The sequence below is a fragment of the Hirundo rustica genome, chromosome 28, assembly GCF_015227805.2.
Source record: "Hirundo rustica isolate bHirRus1 chromosome 28, bHirRus1.pri.v3, whole genome shotgun sequence".
Taxonomy (NCBI): Eukaryota; Metazoa; Chordata; class Aves; order Passeriformes; family Hirundinidae; genus Hirundo; species Hirundo rustica.
In genome coordinates, this window is record NC_053477.1 from 2,620,111 (window position 1) to 2,642,527 (window position 22,417).

Below are 22,417 nucleotides of genomic sequence, written 5' to 3' on the forward strand. Positions count from 1 at the left end.
TTGGGATTAGAAAAGCTGATTTTTTTTCCTCCCCCCCCCCACAAAATAATAAACTAAACGTGAAGAGCTCTGATTCCATACGAGGGCTTTTTACCAACACAGCCTGCGAGAGAAAAGGGGGAAAAGAAAATCCCTGATTTTGTGAAAGCAACATCTCCCCTGGCTGGATGAGGAGCAGACACTTCCTCTCCTGGTGACTGTGACAGGGTGACATCATGCTCTGAGGAGGAAGCTGTCTCCCATCACCACCACAACACCACGAGTCCCCTCCTGCTCCCACCCAAACCCAACAACTTCACACACGGGGAAGGAAGCGAGGGCTGAATCAGACCCAAATTTCCACGTGTTTGTGGAGAAAACAGAACCAGAAGCTGCTTCCCAGTCCAGGACAAGGAGCAGGCAGCCCTCACACGTCTCCTGACCACACCTGCCCATCTGCTGCTGCCCTCTGCCTGCCCAATTAGCTCTGGTGATTGCTGATGTCATTAACCTCCAGGAGGTCCTAACCAGATTATCCTCAGTTTAAACAGAGACTCCTGTGGCAACGTTCTCCAGCTGCTGAGCTTCCTCCTCCTCCTCCTCCTCACCAGCTGCTCTCCTCCCAGATCTGTGGAGAACCCAAGGACTGGGGCACAAAGCATCACTGCCGAGCTCCACCTGAGCTTTGGGAAGTTTGCCCGTGGCAAACTGCTCTGGGAAACTCCTGCAGGCAAAATCTGACTTTTGGGGTTTTTTTTTTTTGCCAAGTCTTTAGGGTAAAATGTCGCTTTCTCAGCTTAATTTCCCGTCTCAAATACTGTATGAGAAGGGAATCCTTTCCTATAAGGGTGGGTGGCACAGAGAAGCTGTGGCTGCCCCCCCTGGATCCCTGGAATGGATCCAAGGCCAGGCTGGACAGGGCTTGGAGCACCCTGGGACGGTGGGAAGTGTCCCCTGGCCATGGCAGGGGTGGCACTGGATGGGATTCTGGAAAGGTTTGGGGTTGGGTTTCTTTCCTCCTCTGCTCAGGTCAGGATGAATAATACTGGGGAAATACCAAGGTCGGATTTGAACTTGGAATATTTATTATCTTTCATCTATTTACAGTATTTACAGGCTCACGCACCGTGAGCTCTCAGAAAACGAAGGTAAAATGGATGCTTTTAATTCTTTCCGAGGTTATTTAAGCAATAATGAGATGACACCCATATTATTTACGTTTTTGACCCAATAATGACCACCCGAGGCCCTCAATGCTGACCTTTTTCACCCAATTACAGAAACCACCCATCCCATGGAGAAGAAAGTGAACAAGGACTCAGGCAACGCCCAAAATCCTCCATCTTCACTCAAGTGTCACTATACACTAAAACCCCAAATCCTAAGTTTCTGGGATTCCTTCCAACCCCAACCATTCTGGGATCCCACCAACAGCCAGAACTGCCCCAGCTCAGGGCAGGATGGCTCAGGGGGGCTGCTCCAGGCAGCTGCCACCTTCCCCTTTATCACAGAGTGTTTGCATGGCAGAAGGACTGACTGCCCCACAGAACTCTGCTCCTACTTCCTCCTAACCCTACTCCTAAGAACACCCTGCACATCCTCACTTTTCTCAGCTGTGCTACAAAGATTTCCCAAAACTCCTCCCACTCTCTCAGCCCATCAGGCTGAGAAATCCTTTGCAGCCCATCAGCAGCCAAACTCTTCTTTTGGGACACTGATCCTGAGAAATCTCATCTGGAGTAAGGAAAAGCCTGGCGGGAAGTGTCATTAACTGATTATCACCCACGCTGGAATGAGAGGGGTTTTTTTTTGAAGCAATATTGGAATATTTGAGCAGAGAATCCCTGTGACACAGCCCCCAGCTGCTGAAGCAGCCCTGCCTGGCTTTTCAGGGACTCTGGGATCCTGCCAGGCCCGGGAAGAGCCCCAGTTTGGAGGCACAAACCCCTCAGTGTGGTGTAATTCGGGAGCTTCCCCCCTTCCCTGCACCAACCCAGTGCCTGCAATAATTCGGGAGGGGTCTCCAGGAACTTTCATTCACGTGGAAAACACCACCATGAGCCCCCCAGATTCCAAAATTATCCACACTGCACTAATGCAGCTGCTGCTAAGGACAAAAGCAACGCGGTGGAAGCGCACCTGGACAAGAGGCTGAAAGGGAAGCTCCCAAAAGCTTCAGAGCCCTTTTTCTGGGATGGGCTCTGAAAGCCAAGCAAAGCATTTCCCAGTTGCATGTGAAATCTCAAAGTTCTTTCTTTGACTTTTAAGACAGGAAGGCAAAAGCGCTTTCCTCTGGATCTGCACGTGCCGAGAGGGCGGGACAGGGATGAGCTGCTTGCTTCTCATAAAAATAATCCCTTTTTTTTTCCCCTCTAGGTGAGTTTCATTAAACTGAATTAAAACCACGACCCCCTCAGCAACAAAGCCATTACAGCCAGCCAGCAAGCAGCGCTGGAGAAATGGAATCACATCCCCATTGTCACAAAAGGAGCTCCAACACCAACTGCGGCGTGCCAAGGGAAGAAAAGAGTTCCCCCAAAGCCAAAACTCCTGAATGCCCATCCCTGCATTCCCTGCAAATGCCCAGGGCTTCCATGGGAGTGAGGGCTATGAAAAGATGCAGGCACAGCCCCAAGCTGCTAACAACTGGCAGCTCCTGAGTGGGATTAAAGTGTGCCAGACAGGAGGAGCTCATTTGTATTCCTCGAACGTTTCTCCCCCTCACCAGCAAGATTAAAAAGAAAAAAAAAAATAAAAATAAATCCAGTTTCTAAGAAACAGATGGGATCTGCGAACTCTGAAGGCACAGGGGCTGAAGGAAAGAGGGGAGAAAAAGGCTCTGCTGATGGAAGACATCAGATCCCACTCCTCAGGCAGCACTCCAAACCCATCCCAAGCGAGGAATCCTGCAGCTGGTTACAGCCTCTGCTCCCTTCAGGCTCCACCTGCTTCCCTCTCGTGGCACACAGAGCCAATTCCCAACGCGCAGGGCATTTTCTGCAACAGCCAAGGGGTTGGACACTGGTGGGGAGGCAAAAATCCCCTGCCCAGAAAAGAGCTGGAGGCAGCACTTCCTGCTGCTTGAACACCTCCTCAAGATCGAAGGTGATTCGGACACTTTACCCAGCCAGGTTTAACACACGTGCCCTGAAAACCCATCACAGGCAGCCAACGATGTTGTTATGAAGGGAGGTGGATAATTTTGTTTTTAAGATTTATTTGTTTTTTCTGTCCGTCCAACAGCAGAGCTGGAGGAGCCAACTTTTACAGCTGCCCCCAGGAAAACATCACGGTCATTTGGCAGCGATGTGAGAGGCTGGGTGAGACCCAGCACAGCAGAGATCCGCTGGCTCTTCACCTCCGTGTCATCTCTAAGGTTTGGAACTCAGGGATGAGAGCACCGGACACAGAAAGCAAGAATTTGGGGATTTGGGGGATTTTTCACAAGGGCATGTGGTCACAGGACAAAGGGGGTGGATTTAAGCTGAAGGAGAGCAGGTTGAAAGGAGGAATTAGGAAGAAAATTTTTATTATAAAGGTGGTGAGGCCCTGGCTCAGCTTCCCCATCCCTGGAAGTGTCCAAGGCCAGGCTGGATGTGCTTGGAGCACCCCGGGATAGTGGAAGGTGCCCTGCTCATGGCAGGGGGAGGGACAAGATGATCTTTAAGGTCCCTCCCAACCCAAACCATTCTGTGATTCTGTGAGAAAAGCACTTCAAAGCAGCTCTTCAACCCAAAACCTCCTCCCCACGCAGCGGGAAAGCAGCAGCACCGATCCCCAGCACTAAACGGAATAAGAGGCACCGAGTGCCATTGCATCACCAGGGGTTAATTTCTCCTAGGATAAATCCCTCTTTTTGGATGCAGGGAAAAAAAATCTAGGTCAGCCACATCTGCACTGTCAGGAGCGCTGCCACTCCAGCACTCGTGTGCGCAGATCTAAACCGAGCTCCAGCACGGGCGGAACTGCTCCCATCCCCTCCCTCCTGCACACGGCAGGGGCTGGAGCACAAGGGGTTAAAACACACGCAGGAAAAGGGACCCCTCACCTGGTCCTTAAAAAAATCACTGATGTGAGAGGGAAGGGTGGGACAGGGGGGAGAGAGGAGGGTGGGAGAAAGGAGGGAGGAAGAGAGGAGGGTGGGAGGAGGGTGGGAGACGAGGAGGGTGGGAGACGAGGAGGGTGGGAGAAGAGACGAGGAAGAGACGAGGAAGAGACGAGGAAGAGACGAGGAAGAGACGAGGAAGAGACGAGGAAGAGACGAGGAAGAGACGAGGAAGAGACGAGGAAGAGACGAGGAAGAGACGAGGAAGAGACGAGGAAGAGACGAGGAAGAGACGAGGAAGAGACGAGGAAGAGACGAGGAAGAGACGAGGAAGAGACGAGGAAGAGACGAGGAAGAGACGAGGAAGAGACGAGGAAGAGACGAGGAAGAGACGAGGAAGAGACGAGGAAGAGACGAGGAAGAGACGAGGAAGAGACGAGGAAGAGACGAGGAAGAGACGAGGAAGAGACGAGGAAGAGACGAGGAAGAGACGAGAAAGAGACGAGAAAGAGACGAGAAAGAGACGAGAAAGAGACGAGAAAGAGACGAGAAAGAGAAGAGAAAGAGAAGAGAAAGAGAAGAGAAAGAGAAGAGAAAGAGAAGAGAGGGATGGGAGGGGAGAAGAGGCAGAGGGGAGGCAGAGGGGAGGCAGAGGGGAGGCAGAGGGGAGGCAGAGGGGAGGCACAGGGGAGGCACAGGGGAGGCACAGGGGAGGCACAGGGGAGGCACAGGGGAGGCACAGGGGAGGCACAGGGGAGGCACAGGGGAGGCAGAGGAGCATGGGGCAGGATCCCCAGCAGCTCTGGAGAAGGGAAAGATGGGAAAGGGAAAACTCTCCTGACTGACTCCAAACCAAGGCAGGCCGGCCTGCAGAGGTCTCACAGGACTCCAGCCCAACAGCAGAGCCAGGGATTTCACCTTCCAGCACGGAGGGGGGACGATGGCCCAGCTGAGCGTGCGACAGCCAGCGTCAAACACCACCCCACAGACCTCCTGCTGTCCCAGCACACGGAGGTGACAAACAACAGCTGCAGCCCAAAGGGTCACAAACCCGCCCTGAGCACACACAGGAGCTCCCAGCACCTCGGAGGGCTGCACAGCTGCTTCCTCCTGTGCTCTCTGGCAAGGGACATCACGGGCCTGGCACATCCCCAGGAGCAGGACAATGGGGGATCCCATCCAGGGATGCTGGGAGCAGAGCAAAGCCCAGGACAGAGGCTGCACAACGCCCTGCAGGCACAGCCTGATGGGCTTAGAGGGGTTTGAAAGCTCGGGAAAGGGGAGCTCACACCAGGGAACTGCCCAGCCCCTCTTTCTCATCAAGGGTTTTAAGCCTGCCCTGAATGAAAGGCACAAACACAGCAGCAGGGAGCAGGGGGAGCAGAGAGATTTTAGGGTGAATCAGGGCCAAGGCTGGGTTTGGGGGTGTAAAAAGGACCAAGGGGAGCTGGAGAGAGGAAGCACAGAATGGCAATGCCATTCTTCCAGTCACAGCCAGCCAAGGATTGCCACTCACAGAAACCCCCAACAGCGTGGGGACGTTTTCACAGCGTTTCTAGAGAGCCAAACACTTCTTTGGGGCAGAAGAACAGCTGCCAGGAAGGGCAAGGAGCTGCAGAGCCAGGGCAGTCTGCAGGGCTGGTCCCAGCTCACAGTTCCTCTTTCATGTCTGGGCGCAAAGAGAAACAAAACTGCGGCTGGTGCCCGTGGAACAATGCAGCGCTGTGTACACACAGCCGGGGGCCTGGGGAGACACTGCAGCTCTGTGGTCGCTGCTCTTGGATGCAAAACGCTCGGGTTTGTAATTCCAGCTCGGCCACAAGTCCCTGCCTCACCACTGCTGTCACCTCCTTCTGCCTCTGCTTCCCGCCTCCTCCTCCTCCTCTCACCATTTAGACTCCAGACCAGCCCAGGGCTAACCCTGATAACATAAAATAAGTATAAAATAAGTAAGTATAAAATAAGTACAAAATAAGTATAAAATAAGTAAGTATAAAATAAGTATAAAATAAGTATAAAATAAGTATAAAATAAGTATAAAAATAAAATCTAAAAAAAAATATTAAAATAATAAATAAATAATTAAAAAATATATAAAATAAACATAAAATAAACATAAAATAAACGCACCCAGTCAGGCAGAAAAGGATCTGTTCTGGTGGGTTTCAATATCACCCCTCACCCTGTCTAACCCCCTACTTTAAGCTGAGGCTATCACAGAGTCTGATCTCCACTCTCTGTCTCGCTCAGATCAAAACCCAAGAGGTGAGGAATCATCCCTGACTGGAAGCATCTCCTTCCAGCACGGCGGTGATCTTCAGGATGACCTGGGAGACCTGGTGTCACCTCCCTGGGGGTTTGATTGCTGCTGGGCAGCTCAGACCCTGCCCAAAGCCCTGCCAGGCTGCCCTGGGAGCTCTTTAATAGCAGGCTCAGCAATCAGGGAGTGCCCTTCATCTCCTGAACCTCACAGGGCACACAGGCTCCCTGCCCCATGTCATTAGGACAAACTGCTGCTCGAGTTCAAAAGGCTGCTGGCTTCCAAGCCACCAGGCCAGGGGAAGAAAAAAAAATAAAAATAAAAATAAAAAAAAAAAGCTGTAATTTCTCTCACTGTAATTTCTCCCTGTGATTATAACAGTGGTTGGCTGAGTCAAGGCAATGTCAGCAAGAGATTTCACCCAAGGACAGCAGATACCAGAGGGGAAGTTTGGGAGGAGGGGCTCAAATCCGTGTGTGGGAGCTGGGCTGGATGGATGGAGCTCTCCCTGGGACATTAAACAGGCTCAGGGATCAGAGGGCCAGTAAATACACAGAGCTTCACTTCTTCACCCCTCCTGCAGGGCTGGGAGCAGAGGGAGGCAGCCGTGCCCAAAGCAGGGCGAGTTTTGTCACCCACTCTGAACGGGGATTTCACCCATCCCTGTGAATCAACAGCCAAAGCACCCACAGGCTCCCTGCTCCGAGCAGGGATCCTTCCTCCTGTGCCAGCTCCAGGGTTAGATCCTGGAGTATTAACCCAGCTCAGGTGGGGAAAACAGGGGGCTCAGAGATGGCTGTGTCCCGTGCAGAGCCAGGTGCTGGGGTTTGATGAGTTTCAGGGATCCCTTCCAGCTCAGGATGGTTTGTGAGCCGATGAAAAATGCCGTTTTTAACCTCTTTTTGTAAAGGGCAACTTGGGACAGAGTCCTTTTCCAAACCTCTGGGAAGACTTTTCACTTTCCATGGAATACAGGGGAGTTCAGGGAAGAGACCACAACAGGTTGGAGAATATCTAACACTCCTCTCTCCTTCCAAATTCCCTGCGGAGCATTCTGGAATTCTCCTTTCAACTTAATGCCCAAACACTGCATTCTGACATTTCAAAAGGGCAAGGATCCAAGTTTTTGTGTTGTTTTTTTTTTGGTTGGTTTTTTTTTTTTTCCCCTGGAGCAATGTTATCCTAAGACCCACAGGGAGGGCTGCTCAGCTGACATCCCCACACCAATATTGTTTTACGGTGGGGACAGAGAAAAGGACCCGTGCAAACTGTCCCTGCAGAAAAAAAAACAAAGATCTCACAATACGTCATTTCAGGCAAAACCGACTCTGTTTGTTCCTCCGTGAGCAGCAAAGTCGGCTGGAGCTTTGCCTTTGGCACTGCAGAGGGGAGAGACAGAAGGATCATAGCTGGAATTCCTGCTCAGATGGCCTCAGGGCAGCCGGCAGCAAAAGGAATCAGCCCTAAATCCTGAGCGGAGCAACTCAGGAGAGCCAAGGATAGCGAGACAAAAAGGCAGATTTGGATGCTCACCCCCAGCTCCTTTTCCCTGCCTGGCTGGGTTAGAGCCAGATCTGCTTCCCACCAGGAGAAATCTCCCCTGGTGCCACCAAAAAACCCCACAATAGTTCCCTTTGACACCAGCACCCACCTGATTCCCAGAGGGGAGCAAGAAAATGAGGAGAGGGTTTGGAAACAACAGGTCACCTTGCTGTGCTTCCCTTGGACGTGTCACAGAATGAAAGGGGCAACACTGAATTTGATCTGAGCTGAAAAGGAGCTCCACACCCAGGCAGATCCTCCAGGTGAATTCCTGGCGCTGCAGATCGATGCCAAAAACCCACCAAAGTCAGAATTTCACCCACAGCTTTTAGGAACCAGCCATCAGTGGAAACCTATCCAAGCTTCTTGGTTCAACTTCACTGAGAAGCGCAGGGAAAATAAATATTTCCCTAAAGTGATTGTAAAGTAAACAGCCTTAAAGTGCCCTCCTGCACGAAAATGTGAAATAAATTGAAGCACAAAGCGAGGAAGCTGCTTGTGTGCCCACAGTGAGGGCTCTGCATAAAGCAGAGCAACAGATGGAGTAAAGGTGTTTGTAAATAAATCATACAAAGTTTGCTTAAAGCACTGATGAGGAAATTGGGTTGTTTTGGTTTTTTTTTTTTTTCCCCTACAAATCTCACATCCTAAAAGAGGTGATTTTTTTCCCTAAAAAAAAAGATCCAAGGGCAGAGACACAGCTGGACAGGAGCCCAGGGGAGGAGCAGAACCCCAGCATTTAAAATACACAACGAGATAAGAGCGTCATTTGCAGGCTGCACTTTGTGATACCCTGACTCCAGCTCCCTAAACATTGTCCCATTTACCCTAAGAGAAAAAAAAAAAAAAAAACCACTGCCCTCCACCACAGCTCCCACCTGCTCTGGGAAAACCCAAGGGCCACCCACCAAGAGAGTGCTCAGCGTGGAAAAACTTTTGCAAACGCTGGAATTCTGCTTGGGGAAACAGCTGAGCTGACACAGGGCAGAGGCTCTGATGCTCTCAAGTCCGGATCCTTCCTCCTGCTGCCCACTGCTCCAGCTGCTGATTCCCACCCAGCAGGGATGTCTCATCATCCTATTAAGTCCAATTAGTCCTTGCTGCTGTCTTAGGAAGGGTTTCTTGTTGTTGTTGTTGTTGAGAGATGATTTTGTGTTCTGGTGCCTTAGTGTGAGATACTCAGGGCAGTCCAGTTTAATCACCAGCCTCCCCTGAGTGCTTTGCCCAAGGTCACGCTCCAAATTTTGCTCATCTTCACAGCTGGGGAAGGAGAAATTGTAAAATGGGGCATTCTCCTCCCACCCCCCGAACTCAGAGAAGTGTTCTCTCCCTGTCAGTGAGGCATTCAGCTACTACAGCCGTAAAGGCAATGAATATTTAAACACATAAAGGAATTCTAAAGCAGGAGAAATTCCTGCTTCAGAAATCCTTTATGCGTGTAAATATTTATTGCCTTTTTTTTTGAGCTGCCCTTTACTTTGGCTGCCTAATTTTACCTCTGCTGAGGCAACCAGAGTAAAAGGCTGCTCCAAAAAACCAAAATTTGCCAAACCAATTTCTGCTTTCAAGAAGTGCTGCAAGGTCACATGCAGACGACAGAGAAATGTTGCTTTGATCTAATTCAACTTAACCAGGAAGAACAAAACGAGAATTCGAGTGTGAACCAGGTGTGCTCCTAACAAAGGAACAACCAAGGGCACAAAGGCAACGAGCTGAGGCTGAAAATAATAATAAAAAAAAAATACTGTAGTGCAATTGATTTGAATTGACAGCAAAGATTTTGAAGGAGGGCTGGGTGTTGGTGTGCACAAAGGAACCATCCACAGCCACAAGCCCTGAGAGGGTGAGGTTAGCTTCAGGCTCACACTCTGAAAGTGATGATCTTATGAAAAAATAATTCCCTAAGTTATTTTAAGATTATTTCGTTGAAGCATCAGCCCAAGATCTACTTTTCCAGCCTCCTGCCAATCGATTCAAGCCCACCCACCAGGCCAGGGATCAAGGACTGCTCAGGATCAGGAGATGAGGATGTTCCAGTCCTGGCGGAGCTTGGTTTGAAGTGAGGAGAGTTCAGCTGGTTCCTGGCTGTGCCTAAGATCTCTCTGTACCCATGGACTGGACAAGAGTCGCTAATTCCTGCTCTGAACCAGCTGCTTTTGTTCCTCTGCACCTCAACTCCCCTCCTGGGGAATGGCAGCACCTGAGAGTACATGAAAGGCTGTGAGCTGCTCAGATTTTGGATCCCTTCACACCTTTATCCCTCATTCCCACACACAACAAAAGAGCCTGGGACACCGTGGTGGGTTTTTCCACCTCATCAGCTGCTCTGCAACAGAGGGGTTTGGTTTTTTTTCCTCTGGCTCAAACAAGGGCACAAGGTTACGACTTGCTTGTGGAGCTTTAAGATGCTGTGGCCAACATCAGCAAGGACAGAGAGCCTGGAAGTCATTCCTGAGGCATTTTAGAGGCAGAAGGGAACACCAGGAGTGTCTAATCCTGCTGCCAGCACAACAGTCAGCCTGTCTGGCTTTATTCTGAGCTATTTTCACTTTGCAATTCCTCTCTTTCTCCAAAGGAGGAGATGAGCACAAGCTGAGCTGCGTTAACAAAAATCCTAGTGCCTAAAGCAGGTCCTGAGGAAAGTGGCCCAGTTTTCAAAGACACACTGAACACTGGCACCAGCTTCTGGGTGTGAGAAATACACACCACAGTAAATATCACAGGCACAACACGCCTCTCTCCACAAAGGACCAGGGCACAGGAATGTGGGGATCTGCTCCTCCCCCTGGAGCCAGAGGTCACAGTGACACTGGTTCCAGCAGGAGCAGACCCAAAAACCTGCTGAGCTCACAGCACCAGCAAGGGGAGACAAATGAACTGCAAGATGGGGAAATCCTGCTTTTCCAGCCCTGCTCCCACAAGCTTTTCCCAGCAACCTGGCCACACATCACCCACTGGAACAGAACAAGGTGACTCCCACAGCTCCTGCTCTGATCTGGGAAAGAGAAAAGCCCGGCTTACTGATCATGGTGGAAAGAGGAAAGCGCAGCTTTGCTGGAAGAGGATAGCAGGGACTTACTGATCATGGTGGGAAGAGAAAAGCCCAGCTTTGCTGGAAGAGAAAAGCCCAGTTTACTGATCATGGTGGGAAAAGCCCAGTTTACTGATCATGGTGGGAAGAGAAAAGCCCAGTTTACTGATCATGGTGGGAAGAGAAAAGCCCAGCTTTGCTGGAAGAGGAAAGCAGGGACTTACTGATCACGGTGGGAAGAGGAAAACAGGCACTTATTGATCACAGTGGGAAGAGGAAAACAGGCACCCACTGATCATGGTAGGAAGAGGAAAGCAGGCACTCACTGATCACAGTGGGAAGAGGAAAACAGGCACTTACTGATCACAGTGGGAAGAGGAAAACAGGCACCCACTGCTCATGGTAGGAAGAGGAAAGCAGGCACTCACTGATCATGGTGGGAAGAGGAAAACAGGCACTTACTGATCATGGTGGGAAGAGGAAAACAGGCACTTACTGATCATGGTGGTGCCCCCAGCCAGGGCAGCCTTGGTCCCTTGGAAGAAATCATCAGCAGACGTCATCCCCTGCTCTGGCATCTGGAAGCGGGTGTGGACGTCGATGCCCCCAGGAATCACCATCCTGCCGTGGGCCTCGATGGTTTTCACTCCCCCTGGCACGATCAGGTTCTCCCCTATTTGCCTGGGGAGAGAGGTTTGGAGGAGCAGGGTCAGGCGCGTCCAGGTGAGCAGGTTGTAAACAAACACCCCAGCGTCACCCAGCCCAGCTGCAGCTGCCTTTTTCCACAGAAAGCAGGGCACAGGATGGGCACACACCGGGCTGAGGGTGTTTCACTGCTCCTGTGGAAGCAGTGGCGTGATGGTGAGCCAAGTGTGCAATTCCTTCAGGATTTTGGGGCAGCGTTAAAGGAAGGAAAAGCGGGAGTTTCTCTGGAATGGTGTGTGCAGGATGTGGATGATCACTGCACCAAACACAGCTTTACTAGGGCTGGACTTTTTTTAAGCAGCAGCTCAACGTTGGATTCCAGCTCTCTAAACAGCGGTTTGGATGTTACCATGGGTTTGGGAGCGCTGGAAGAATTTTTGTTTCTGTATTTTCTGCCTTCCTCTCACGTGTAAGCGTTACCGAGTCCCTACACAAACATAAATCCAAGCAGATATTGGTTCCCAAATTCCTGGTGAGACCCTCAGAGGTCTCTCCAGTCCAGCTCTTCACAGACCTATTTTTAGCAGTGCAGTAGTGGATGCAATTAATTAGCTGTCTCTGGCTGGCTCCTTTAACTTTTAACCTTGATTAAAAAAGCGTATGTGCCTGCTGTTTAGCCAGAACAGGAAAATTCCTTGTTTGTAACCTCTGGCTTGTCCCTTTTTTTTTTTTTTTTTTTTTTCCCCTAGCGGTAATTTTCCTAAGAAATCTGTAACACATTTAATGTGCCAGGAACACATGTTCCAGGCCTGAAAACACAGAAAGAGGTCTGAACCGCTTTTTTTTTTTTTTTCCACTTAAGGGAGGGGTTGGAGCGATCCTTGCAGCACAGACCCAGAGAAATCAGCGCTGCAAGAGACTTCCAGAGGTCACCTAAGTCCAGCCTCCGAGCCTAAAAGAGAATTAACTGCGTTAGGATGCTGAACTCGGGGCTCAAAATATCTGTAGTCATAACTCAGTGAAACTTTACAGCACAGATAACTTCAAACACATGTGTCATCTCGGCATGGGGCTGCTCACATGGCTAAAATGAAGCAGATGGAAGCACCTCCTTGGAGCCAGCAGGGTTTGGGCCCCGCTTGTTTATTTATCCAACACCCTGCTTTTAAAAGCTCCTTCGTTAAACGTGGAAATATTCATTTCTCCCCTGCAATTTCACAGAGCTCTCCGAGATTAAGCCGTTCCAGCCGAGCTGCAGAGCATTTCTGCGCCCCCCCCCCCCAACCCCACCACGAGGCTTCACTTACTTTATCAACCCATCCTCCATGTAAATGTCTGCATAGAAGGACTGGTCGTCATTAACTATTTTACCACCTTTGATCAAAAGACGATCGCTCTACAACAGAAGAAGCACAACAACAAGACACAATTATTCAGTGGGAGACCTGACAGTCTGCAGTGTCACTCGGGGAGATCAAAGAGGAGGGAAGGCAACAACCTCTGCATTATTCACCAGCACGCATCAGAACACCAGTCAGCTGCAGCGCTTTCAGCCGGAAAGATAAAACGCTTTATTTTCATCGCTGACGGATCGCCAAAAAAAACCCAAAAAAACCCAAAAAAATCAGAATAAGGAAAAGAGATGGCTTTCCAGCTGTCTCATCTATTCTGGCAGCCTCACTCCTACCTCAAGCCTGCCACCACCACCTGCAGCAGCATTAAATAACACTCGGAGGGATGCGTTGGAACCGCGTCTCTTTATTTCTTTTTTCCCCCTGCCTGGGTTGTACGCAGAATTTCCTACGTGCACCCACGCAGCGGAGTCACCGCCTTGGCTCAACGTCGAGTCAAACTGCTGTCAGGGAAATGGCCCAAAAGTCTGTTGCCAGGGGTGACACGACACAAACAAACTCCCCTGGTCCAATTCGGCGACGTTCCGATGCGGACGGAAAAGCGCACGTGATTTGGGAAATCGGGGTGAAGGGAAAGGCGTGGGGAGCGGGTATTAAAATTCCATCAAATTAGAAGATGGTTTGGCAGGAACAGGAAGGTGATTATTAAAAGGCAGCGTGATTTCATCCCAGCCCGGGTTACAGCTTGCTTCTGCAAGAGTTTAGGTCAAAAACGAACGCTGGGGTTGGTTTTTTGTTGTTTTTTTTGTTGTTGTTGCAGTGGTCATAAACGAGAGTGAAACCCACTGCAGAGCTCCTGATGGGGAGGAGAGCTCCAAGTGGCTGCTACATCCCCCTGGTTCCTTCATTCCCCACATCACAGATGCATTTTTACAGCAGGTGAACATTTAAAGCAAAGCACACGCACGCTGTGGGTTTTTGGTTTGAACCACACCTTTGGCCTGTACTGACTCTGATTCTTTTTCCCCCCCCTCTTCATAAAATCATCCATTGGAAGAGAACAAAGTGAAACCAGCACAGCCAAAGGCTGGGGAAACCAAAAGCTGGACTTTTAACTCAGAGGTGCCATGGGCTTATAGAAAAATATATGTAAGAACTTAGGGAAAAATTCATATAAAACAGTGACGGGGGGCTCAGGGCCCTGATCTTGAGGTGCCAACTCCGCTGATTGAACAGAAGGAACAATTTCCCAAATTCCTCATCAGAAAGCTGAAGAGCTGGAGCTCCCAATCCTCAAGGGACACTTTTAACACCAAAAGGGCTCCACGAATTGCATCAGATACTGATTTATGCCATTATATCCACCTTTTATACCATGGCTTAACATCCAGGAGATGGTAAATCCATCTCCCTGCTCCTCTCCTTCCTCCTCCTGCAGCAATGGAGAGCTCCCCTGGAGAACACCACCGACTTCAAACACAAAGAAACCCCCAAAACTGAAATTTAGGAGCTGCTGCAAACGCCAAAAAAGCCCGAGTGAATGAATTAGCGGGGTGTGAAAAACCCACTTGCCCCTCCAGCAGACTGTCCTACACGTTTATCATCTCCAGAAACACCGCAGCGTTGATGCCCACCTCCAGTGCAGGCTCCTGGTGCCATTAAAGATGGCAAAGCCTGGCCACGGATGCCACCAACAGCCCGAGTCCTCACACACCGGGCACCAATCAGGGCAAAAATAAACGTAAAGCGGCCACAAAAAGGCAGCCTGGAGCATTTTAATGATCCTTCTGGCAGCAACCAGGGCTGCTGCTGGGCTCTTGAGAGGGCTCTGAGATCAGGACGAATCCTCCTACTCATCCCAAGCACCCTGGAGACAAAAGCACACGCAGCTCGCATCCCTGCCACCGAATCCGTGTCTGTTCAGCAGCAAAATCAGGGCAGCCACACATCCATTATCCTCCTTTCTCAGCGTTAGCCTGGGCTGCTAACCCCAGGTCTGCAGAGCAGCAAACAGGAGCAGAACCTGATTTTTTTTCCCTACCCCTTTGCGGGAGGATTGGGCGCACGGAACATAAATCAAGCGCGCTCAGCCAGAAGAAAAATGCGTCATGCTCCTCCTGGCCCGTGACAGGGATTCTGCAGGAACCTCCATCGCCCTTTTAAAACACAGGCAGCTTTTTAAACTGCCTCCCATCGGGCTCTAGGAAGGGAACTGTCTTCCCTTCGCAGAGGAAAAAATATATATAATAATTTTTTTTTTTTAAAAAAAAAAGGATGCTGTGTTTATCAATAAGCATTTTTTGCCCATTGCCCTGCCTTCCTAAAGCCAGCCACTCCTGCCCAAACCCGACACGTCAAAGCCCCGTTTGGGAGCTGCTTTTCCTGCCCCCGAGGATGAGGAAGGAGCACGGGGAAGGGCGTGTCCGTGGGGAAGGTGAGGAACCGCGGCCAAGGATGGAAAAACTCCTGCGTCCAAAAAAAAAAAAAAAAAAAAATCTAAAAAAAACCCAAAACAAAACAAAAAAAGAAATAAGCGGCTCCAGCAGCCCGTTAGCCGAGGATATCTTACGTAACCAAAAGTTGGTACCCTGGGCTCCGCAATACCTGCCCTAAATCGGCTCCCAAAACAAGGAGACCGAGGGAGGCGTTTACATAACGGCTCCTTCCCCGCTCCCCCAGGATGGCACCGAAGCCTGCGCCTCGCCAGAAGCTTCCCGGCGAAGAAAAGGCGATCCTGGAAAATCCCCAGCGCCAACCCCGGCGGGGGAATTGGGGTCCGGAGCCGATCCCCCCCCTCTATTCCCGGAGCCGCCCTTGGCCGGGCTGGGATGGAACACCCGGGCAGGCACCGAGCCCCTCCCAGGCACAGCCCCGGGGCTGGGAGAGCCTCTGCGGGCACAGCCCCGAGGCAGGGACCCCTCCCCGAGGCAGCGACCCCTCCCCGGAGCTCAGCCCGACCCCCGAGCGGGGTCCCCGATGCTCGGCCGGGGCCGGCGCTGCGCTCGGCCGGGGCGATGCCGCTGAATCCGCCCCCGGCCGAGGCTGGGCTCAGCCGACCCCGGCCCCCCCTGCGGGCTCCGCAGCGCAGGAAGCGCCGCATTATCCCCGATCCCATTATCCTGCCCCAGCCCCGCATCGCTCCGGCACACAAAGGGCTCCATCCCCGCGCTCCCCTCCCCCTTCCCGCTGCCTCCCCTGCGCTCCACTCACCGTGATCCGCGGAATGTTTTTCTTCCCCTGATAAGACATCTTGGGAAATCTCAACCCCCGGGGTGGTTATTCAGTAATGTTATATTATTATATATAGATAGATGTTTTTTTCTAAAGAGAAGCGCGGCGGCTGCTGCACCGCTATTGTCTCCCGCGCAGCAACCGCTCCGCGACCTCCCCTTCACCAGTGTGCGGATGGAGGGGAAGGGGAAAAAAAAAAAAAAAAAAAAAAAAAAAGGAAAAAACACGAAAAAAACCTCCAAAAATAAATCCCCGGAGGCCAAATCACTGCGATCCCAGGGAAGGGGAGCGGGGGGGGGGGCGCGGGAGGCGATCCGAGCTCTCCGCAATGGCAGGAACAGGAGAGGCAGCCAGCCCCGCGCCTCTCCCTTTCTTCCCTGCGCCCGGAGCCCGGCCCAGCCCGGCCCAGCCCCGGCAAAGCCCGGCCCAGCCCTGCCCAGCCAAGCCCGGCCCAGCCCAGCCAAGCCCGGCCCAGCCTCGAACGGCGCTGGGGCGAGAGCTGCGCATGCGCTCGCAGCCGCTGCCGGACCCCGCCCACCCGGCGAGCCGCGCCATTGGCTGAGCGCCCGCGGGGATGCAAATGAGAGGCGGCGTTCGGCCAATGGGAGAGCGGGGAAATGCGCCGGTATGCAAATGAGCGGTGGGCGGGGCCGGCGGCACGGAGAGGATAGCCCGGGATCTATCGGGATATACCGGGATACCCCGGGATCTATCGGGATATACCGGGATAGACCGGGGTATACCGGGATAGACCGGGATAGACCGGGATAGATCGGGATACACGGACCGCAGCCCATCGGGATACGCCAGGCATCGCCCTCCCGGCTCCCCGCTCCCACCGAAACGCTTCCCGCAGCGCTGGGCGGGGCTGGCGCGGGGCTCTGCGAAATGAGCCCTTCGGGGGATGCGAACATCCCGGTACATTCCCTGCCGGGGCTGAGAGATCCCCCGGCAGCAACGGGAATGATCCCTCCATCCCTCCGTGGGGGTGCGGACACACCCATACATCCCCCGCTGGGGCTGCACCCCCGGTGGGAGAGGGAACGATCCCACTATTCCCGGTGTGAGGACACCCCATACATCCCCCGCTGGGGCTGCACCCTCGGTAGGAGAGGGAACGATCCCACTATTCCCGGAGTTGCGGACAACCCCATACATCCCCTGCTCGGGCTGCACCCCCCTGGTTGGAACGGGAACGATTCCCCATTCCTGGATGTGTGAACACCCCCATACATCCCCTGCTGGAGCTGCACCCCCCTGGTTGGAACGGGAACGATTCCCCATTCCTGGATGTGTGAAATCCCTCATACATCCCCCGCTGGGGCTGCTCCCCCCTCTAGGAGAGGGAACGACACCCCTATTCCCGGTGTGCAGACACATCCATGCATCCCATGCTGGGGCTGCTCCCCCCTGTAGGAATATGAGCGATTCCCCATTCCTGGGTGTGTGAACACCCCACACATCCCCCGCTGGGGCTGCTCCCCCCTGTAGGAAAGGGAACGACCCCCCTATTCCCGGTGTGCGGACCCCCTCCATCCGAGCCCCCGCATGAGAAAAGCAGAGGATTCCCGGTGAGGAACTCGCCGCTTTCCATCTTCTTTGTCCTACCCCACCTTTCCTGACGCTCCCAGTTAGCAAATTGGGATGGGGGGAGAGAAATGAAGATACGAAGCCGCTCCCCAGCCTTTGTTTTCCCAATCTTTCTCCCGCATCTCGTCCAGAAATTCCAGCCCGGATCCAACCCCTCCCGCAGACACCTGTGGTCACTGACCTGAAGTTTTAGTGCCAGGGAAATGTGGGCTCAGTGTACGCACCCGGTTCCTCTCCGGTCCCTCGGGCCATTCCTGACTACTGCAGTGCTGCCAGCTCCGTGCTCCATGTTTCAGTCACCCTTGGAGTCAAATTTCTCAGTCCCTGAACTCCATAAGCTGGTACTTCAAGGGAAGAAATGTGTTAAATAACATCAATATCTCCTCGCTGGTTCTGGCTCACCCGTCCCAGTGCAGGGGATGGAGGTGGGAGCCGTGGCCAGGTTCCTCTGACATCGGCTGGGGTAAGGCACAAAACACTTTTTGGAGAACTCAGTGCCACAAACTCGCTTCTTCTTGAAGGTTATGACTGATAATTAACGATCAAAGACTTACCTTCTTCCCTCACTCGTGATGAGTTTCACACACTGCATCTTTGCCTGCCACGAGATCGGGATCTCGACACACCCAAACACACAGTAAGAAATGAAACCTTTGGTCTGGGAGAGCAATAAATCATTATAAACACAACATCTGTTCAAACAGACTCCTCGCAGGACCTTTTATGTCCATTTCTTCACAGGAAGAGCTGAGGAAAAGAGCGAAGGAGTTTTTTCCTGGCTTTGGGTAGGATATAAAGGGTAAAAAGAGCTGATATGTCAATCAGTTAATATCCAATTAGCAACAAATGAAAAAGTGGCTCGTTGTGACAGTGGCAAAATGATTAATTTGTCAGCCTGTAGGGTTTATTTTGATTTAATGATTAGGATAACCCTGAATGAGTTATCCTGAGCCTCTGATGTGTGCTTGAAATAATTTTGAAACATAAGCATATTTGAGCTCAGAACACGGCAGCAAGAATCTACATCAGGTCCCTAAATTTAGACAGTGGAACTGTTCCTTTTTTAAAAAATTTTTCCTCTTTGATGCTCGTTTTCCTCCTCAGTTTCATATCTGAACGGTTCCATGGCTCTTTTTGCAGGTGGGAGAGCACCAAGGAGGAATCACACACTGCCCAAGGTTGGGAGCTGGAACCCAGGCCTTGGGCAGTGGATCATCAACACACCCAGAGCCCATCTCAGCTGCCCAAACACACCTATTTCATTATTATTATTATTATTATTTTATTTTTTTAAGGCTTCCTACTGCACATGGATTTAATTCATAGCTGCGGTTCTTGAACGTTGGGTACCCCATAATCAAATATTCCATAACTTGGATCCAGCAGTGGCGGGGCTCAGAAAGCAATCACCAACCTTCAGGTGACACTTAGCTTGTCTTTCTCATCACCCTGCTACCAGAGCCTAAGCAGTACAGAACAAAATAAATTCAGAGACTGAAGGGCTGGAAAACCACGGTTGTTGAAGATGCAGCATCTAAGCAGCGCCAGATTTTTAAAACTTCCATGATTTAGGACCAGAATTGAGCTCCCTTAGCTCCGTTACACCACCCCAATGTGCCCCAATTTTCTTTGCTTTTAGCAGTGAGCTAAAAGGGCGTGGAAATGTGGAGTTTTAAAATTACTGCAGTTGCAAACTGGCTTGTTTGGCCTTGCTAAACAGCGCTGAGGAACGGAAATTTCCTCAGCTGTATAATCTCACAGGGGGGGAGGTGATCAGCAGGGGAGGAGAAGAGCTGATGGACAGTGTTGGGACGAGAACAAGTGGGGAACACCCTGGAATTACCGAGGTGCATCTTTTTGGTTGGTTCTGGTAGAGCTTGGAGCGGTGGGAGATGTCCCTGCACATTCAGGGGGTTGGAGCTGGATGAGCTTTAAGCTTCTTTCCAACCCAAACCATTCTGCGATTCTCTTGAGTGATTCCTCTGGTAAACCTCTAATTTCTGCACAAATTCCCCCCACGAGTTAAATGAAGAAAAGTAACTATTTATGAAACGGTCAGGGGCAGGAGCTGGGTCCTTTGTTGCAAGGAGAGAATTGAATTTCCTCCTAAAATTCTGGCAGGGCTGGATCCAGCCCCGCTGCCCCTCCAGCAGTGCCAGGGTGTCGTGGGAAGTGCTGGGATTTCTGGAAAATGCTGATGCATTTTGTCTATTAATGCACACAGGGGGCTGAGCAGGCTCAAATTGGAGGTGTCACATTAATGAGCACTGCCTAATCAATGCTAATAAAGGGAAGGAATTGAGAGTCCCTGACCCATCCTCAGGCTTCAGGAATTTTGGGGGAATATTGGCCAGGATCATCATCAGCCCCTCCCTGCAGCACTTCTCGTGAGGCTCTTGGCAGCAGAAACTTATTTCACATTAAAGGAGAGTATCTCCGTCTAAATTTATATCCTGCAAAAGGTCTGGAGGGAAAATGGCACAGGAATATGAGAATCTCTGTGCAGTGATAATCTATGCTAAAATAATCAAAATAAATCTATGCTGAAGTAAATCAGCGCCGTGGAAATCGATTTGCATCAGCTCTGAATCTTCTGTGAGCTACCAGAAAGCTCTTGGAAAAGGATTTTTTTTAATTTTATTCTTTTCCAAGGATGAAATTTGACTGGGTGGTTGAGGAAAAGAAGTATTAAAAAGAGTTTCTTCCTCTGTGGAATTTTAGCGTAATGGCAACGAAGCCCGTGGAATTTCTGCAACGCCCAAATTGCTTCTGCTCCTACTGAACACTTCAAGGTGTGTCCAGGATGGCATTTTGCCATGAAATGGAAAAACAAAAAACAAAAAAAACCACCCTGCAAATGGAAATATCCATTTTAAAACCGAACGGAGAGAGGGATCAGAGATGGGTTTAAATAAACTGGGCCAAAAGAGCTTTCAGGAGTTCACCCACGGGGCCCCTGATGATCCCGCCAGTGCCAATTGTTGCATCAGCTCCAACTCTTGGTGGTTTGGAAGGAGTTTTCCAGGAACCTCCTGCATCCCAGGAAGTGTAAGGAGGATTAAATCCAGGCTGATACATGGCAGTTACACCCCAAAAGGTGATGGGAGGACTGTCCTTTATTAATCGCTGTAAATTGAATTGCTGTGGGGAGCTGCGCTTGAGATGCTTGGGCACCTCTTGGTTTATTATCTTAAGGGACAAAAATTAAAATTAAGAGCCGTGGCATAGAAATTACTATGGGGTGAAATATGATACTATGAGGAGGTTAAAAAATCATACAGCTTCTCAGAGAAACAGCCTTGGGGTGGTTTTTTTGTTTGTTTGTTTTTGTATGCAGACTATCAGATTTTATGAGGGTAAGATCCACTTCCCAGCCACACAAAGAGGTCAGTCAAAATGCGCGTTCGATCTGCAAATTAAAATTAACCTTCCCATTGATTCTTTCTTTTTATATCCAGAGGACCCTTCAGCAGGCTGAAAAACAGCGTTTTAGGAAGGCTGTTAGCGTTGGAGCGTGTTTCTTAGAGGAGATGTCCTGAGCAGCACGATGTGAATTGTCCTTAAACAGAGTTTATTCCCCATCCTGTACCCGGGAACGAGCCAGGCTCTCTTCAGGGTTCTAGACAGGGATTGCTCTGTCAGGGGTTGGACAATTCACAGAAAAAAAAAAAAAGTGCTGTTCTCTCCAAACCGCTCGCAGTCACATCCTGCCCCGACCTGCACCGCGGCTAAATGCAGAATTTCTGGAACACAGGCACGGGACATTCAGGGCTCGCTGTCACTGCCTCTCCCTTTCATCCCCTGGCACCTCCAGGCCCACGGGAACACGGGTAGGGGATAAGAAATGGATGTTTCCAGTGATTGTGCAGGGTTTTTTTACCATTATAATCCTTTCCCCCAAAAAAACCTGCAGGACAGAACATCAGGCTCTCAGCTGCTGCTGCCCTGCCTGTGCCAGCTGGCTCTGCCTTCCTCTGAGGTGCAGGATGGTCGTGATTCAGGGAAAAAATGGAATTTTTGACCCCTGTTCTCCCACCCTGAGGTTCATTCCTGCTCTCTGGGAGGGCATCACAGAGCAGGACGCCGGTAATCACACAGAAGTGCAAAAGGGTTTGGGTTTTGGTGGCTTTCTGCTCCCAAATGCTGTTGTTTTACAAGCTAAGAGAACATCCCCAACCCCACCTGAACTCTACAACGTCCCAGGAGAAACACCCGGGTTTGATGTGCCACGAGACAGATGGGTGATACAGGGAGTCAGACACAGCCCTGCATGTAAAAAAAAAACCTCAGACAAGCCCTAAATATCTGCTCAGCACCTGCTAAAACCAGGTGGGACCTGTTAAATGACGTCCAGGGCGGTGGCACAACCAAACCGCCACTCCCACGTGCCGCTAATTGCAGTTATCCCAGGAGATAAAACCTCTGCCAGGGAGATCTGGCTCCTATAAAACCTCTGCCCAGGAGATCTGGCTCCTATAAAACCTCTGCCCGGGAGATCTGGCTCCAAGAGTTTCAATTTCCCCATCAAACCTTGAACCCAAACAATGCACAGGACCAAAACCCCCTTGCTCATCCCTGCGTGGAAGTAAACGGATAAATTCTGCGTGTAAAAACCACTCCACAAAACACCCGGCGGGAGTGTGGAACAGCAGCTGTGCACAGCCACGGCTTTGAGAAGAAGTTAGGAGCACTTTGGCATTTTTGCTTCTCGCTCTCGGTTGTTGTTGTTGTTGTTTTTTCCC

At 51.0% G+C, this 22,417-nt stretch overlaps 1 protein-coding gene across 3 annotated transcripts in view; it reads right to left on the reverse strand.

Annotated features, from left to right (window-relative positions):
* Positions 1-22,417, reverse strand: part of DPYSL2 (dihydropyrimidinase like 2) — a 58,150-nt gene that overhangs the window by 29,987 nt on the left and 5,746 nt on the right. For 2 of the 3 annotated variants that reach the window (XM_040087626.2, XM_040087627.2), the window contains exons 3-4: positions 12,810-12,898; positions 11,354-11,538 (exon numbers count right to left, since the gene is read on the reverse strand). In XM_040087626.2, the coding sequence (XP_039943560.1) occupies positions 11,354-11,538; positions 12,810-12,898 (274 nt within the window). Of the gene's footprint in view, positions 1-11,353; positions 11,539-12,809; positions 12,899-16,064; positions 16,508-22,417 lie in introns of those variants that run through there. The other variant, XM_040087628.2, reaches the window with a different exon arrangement.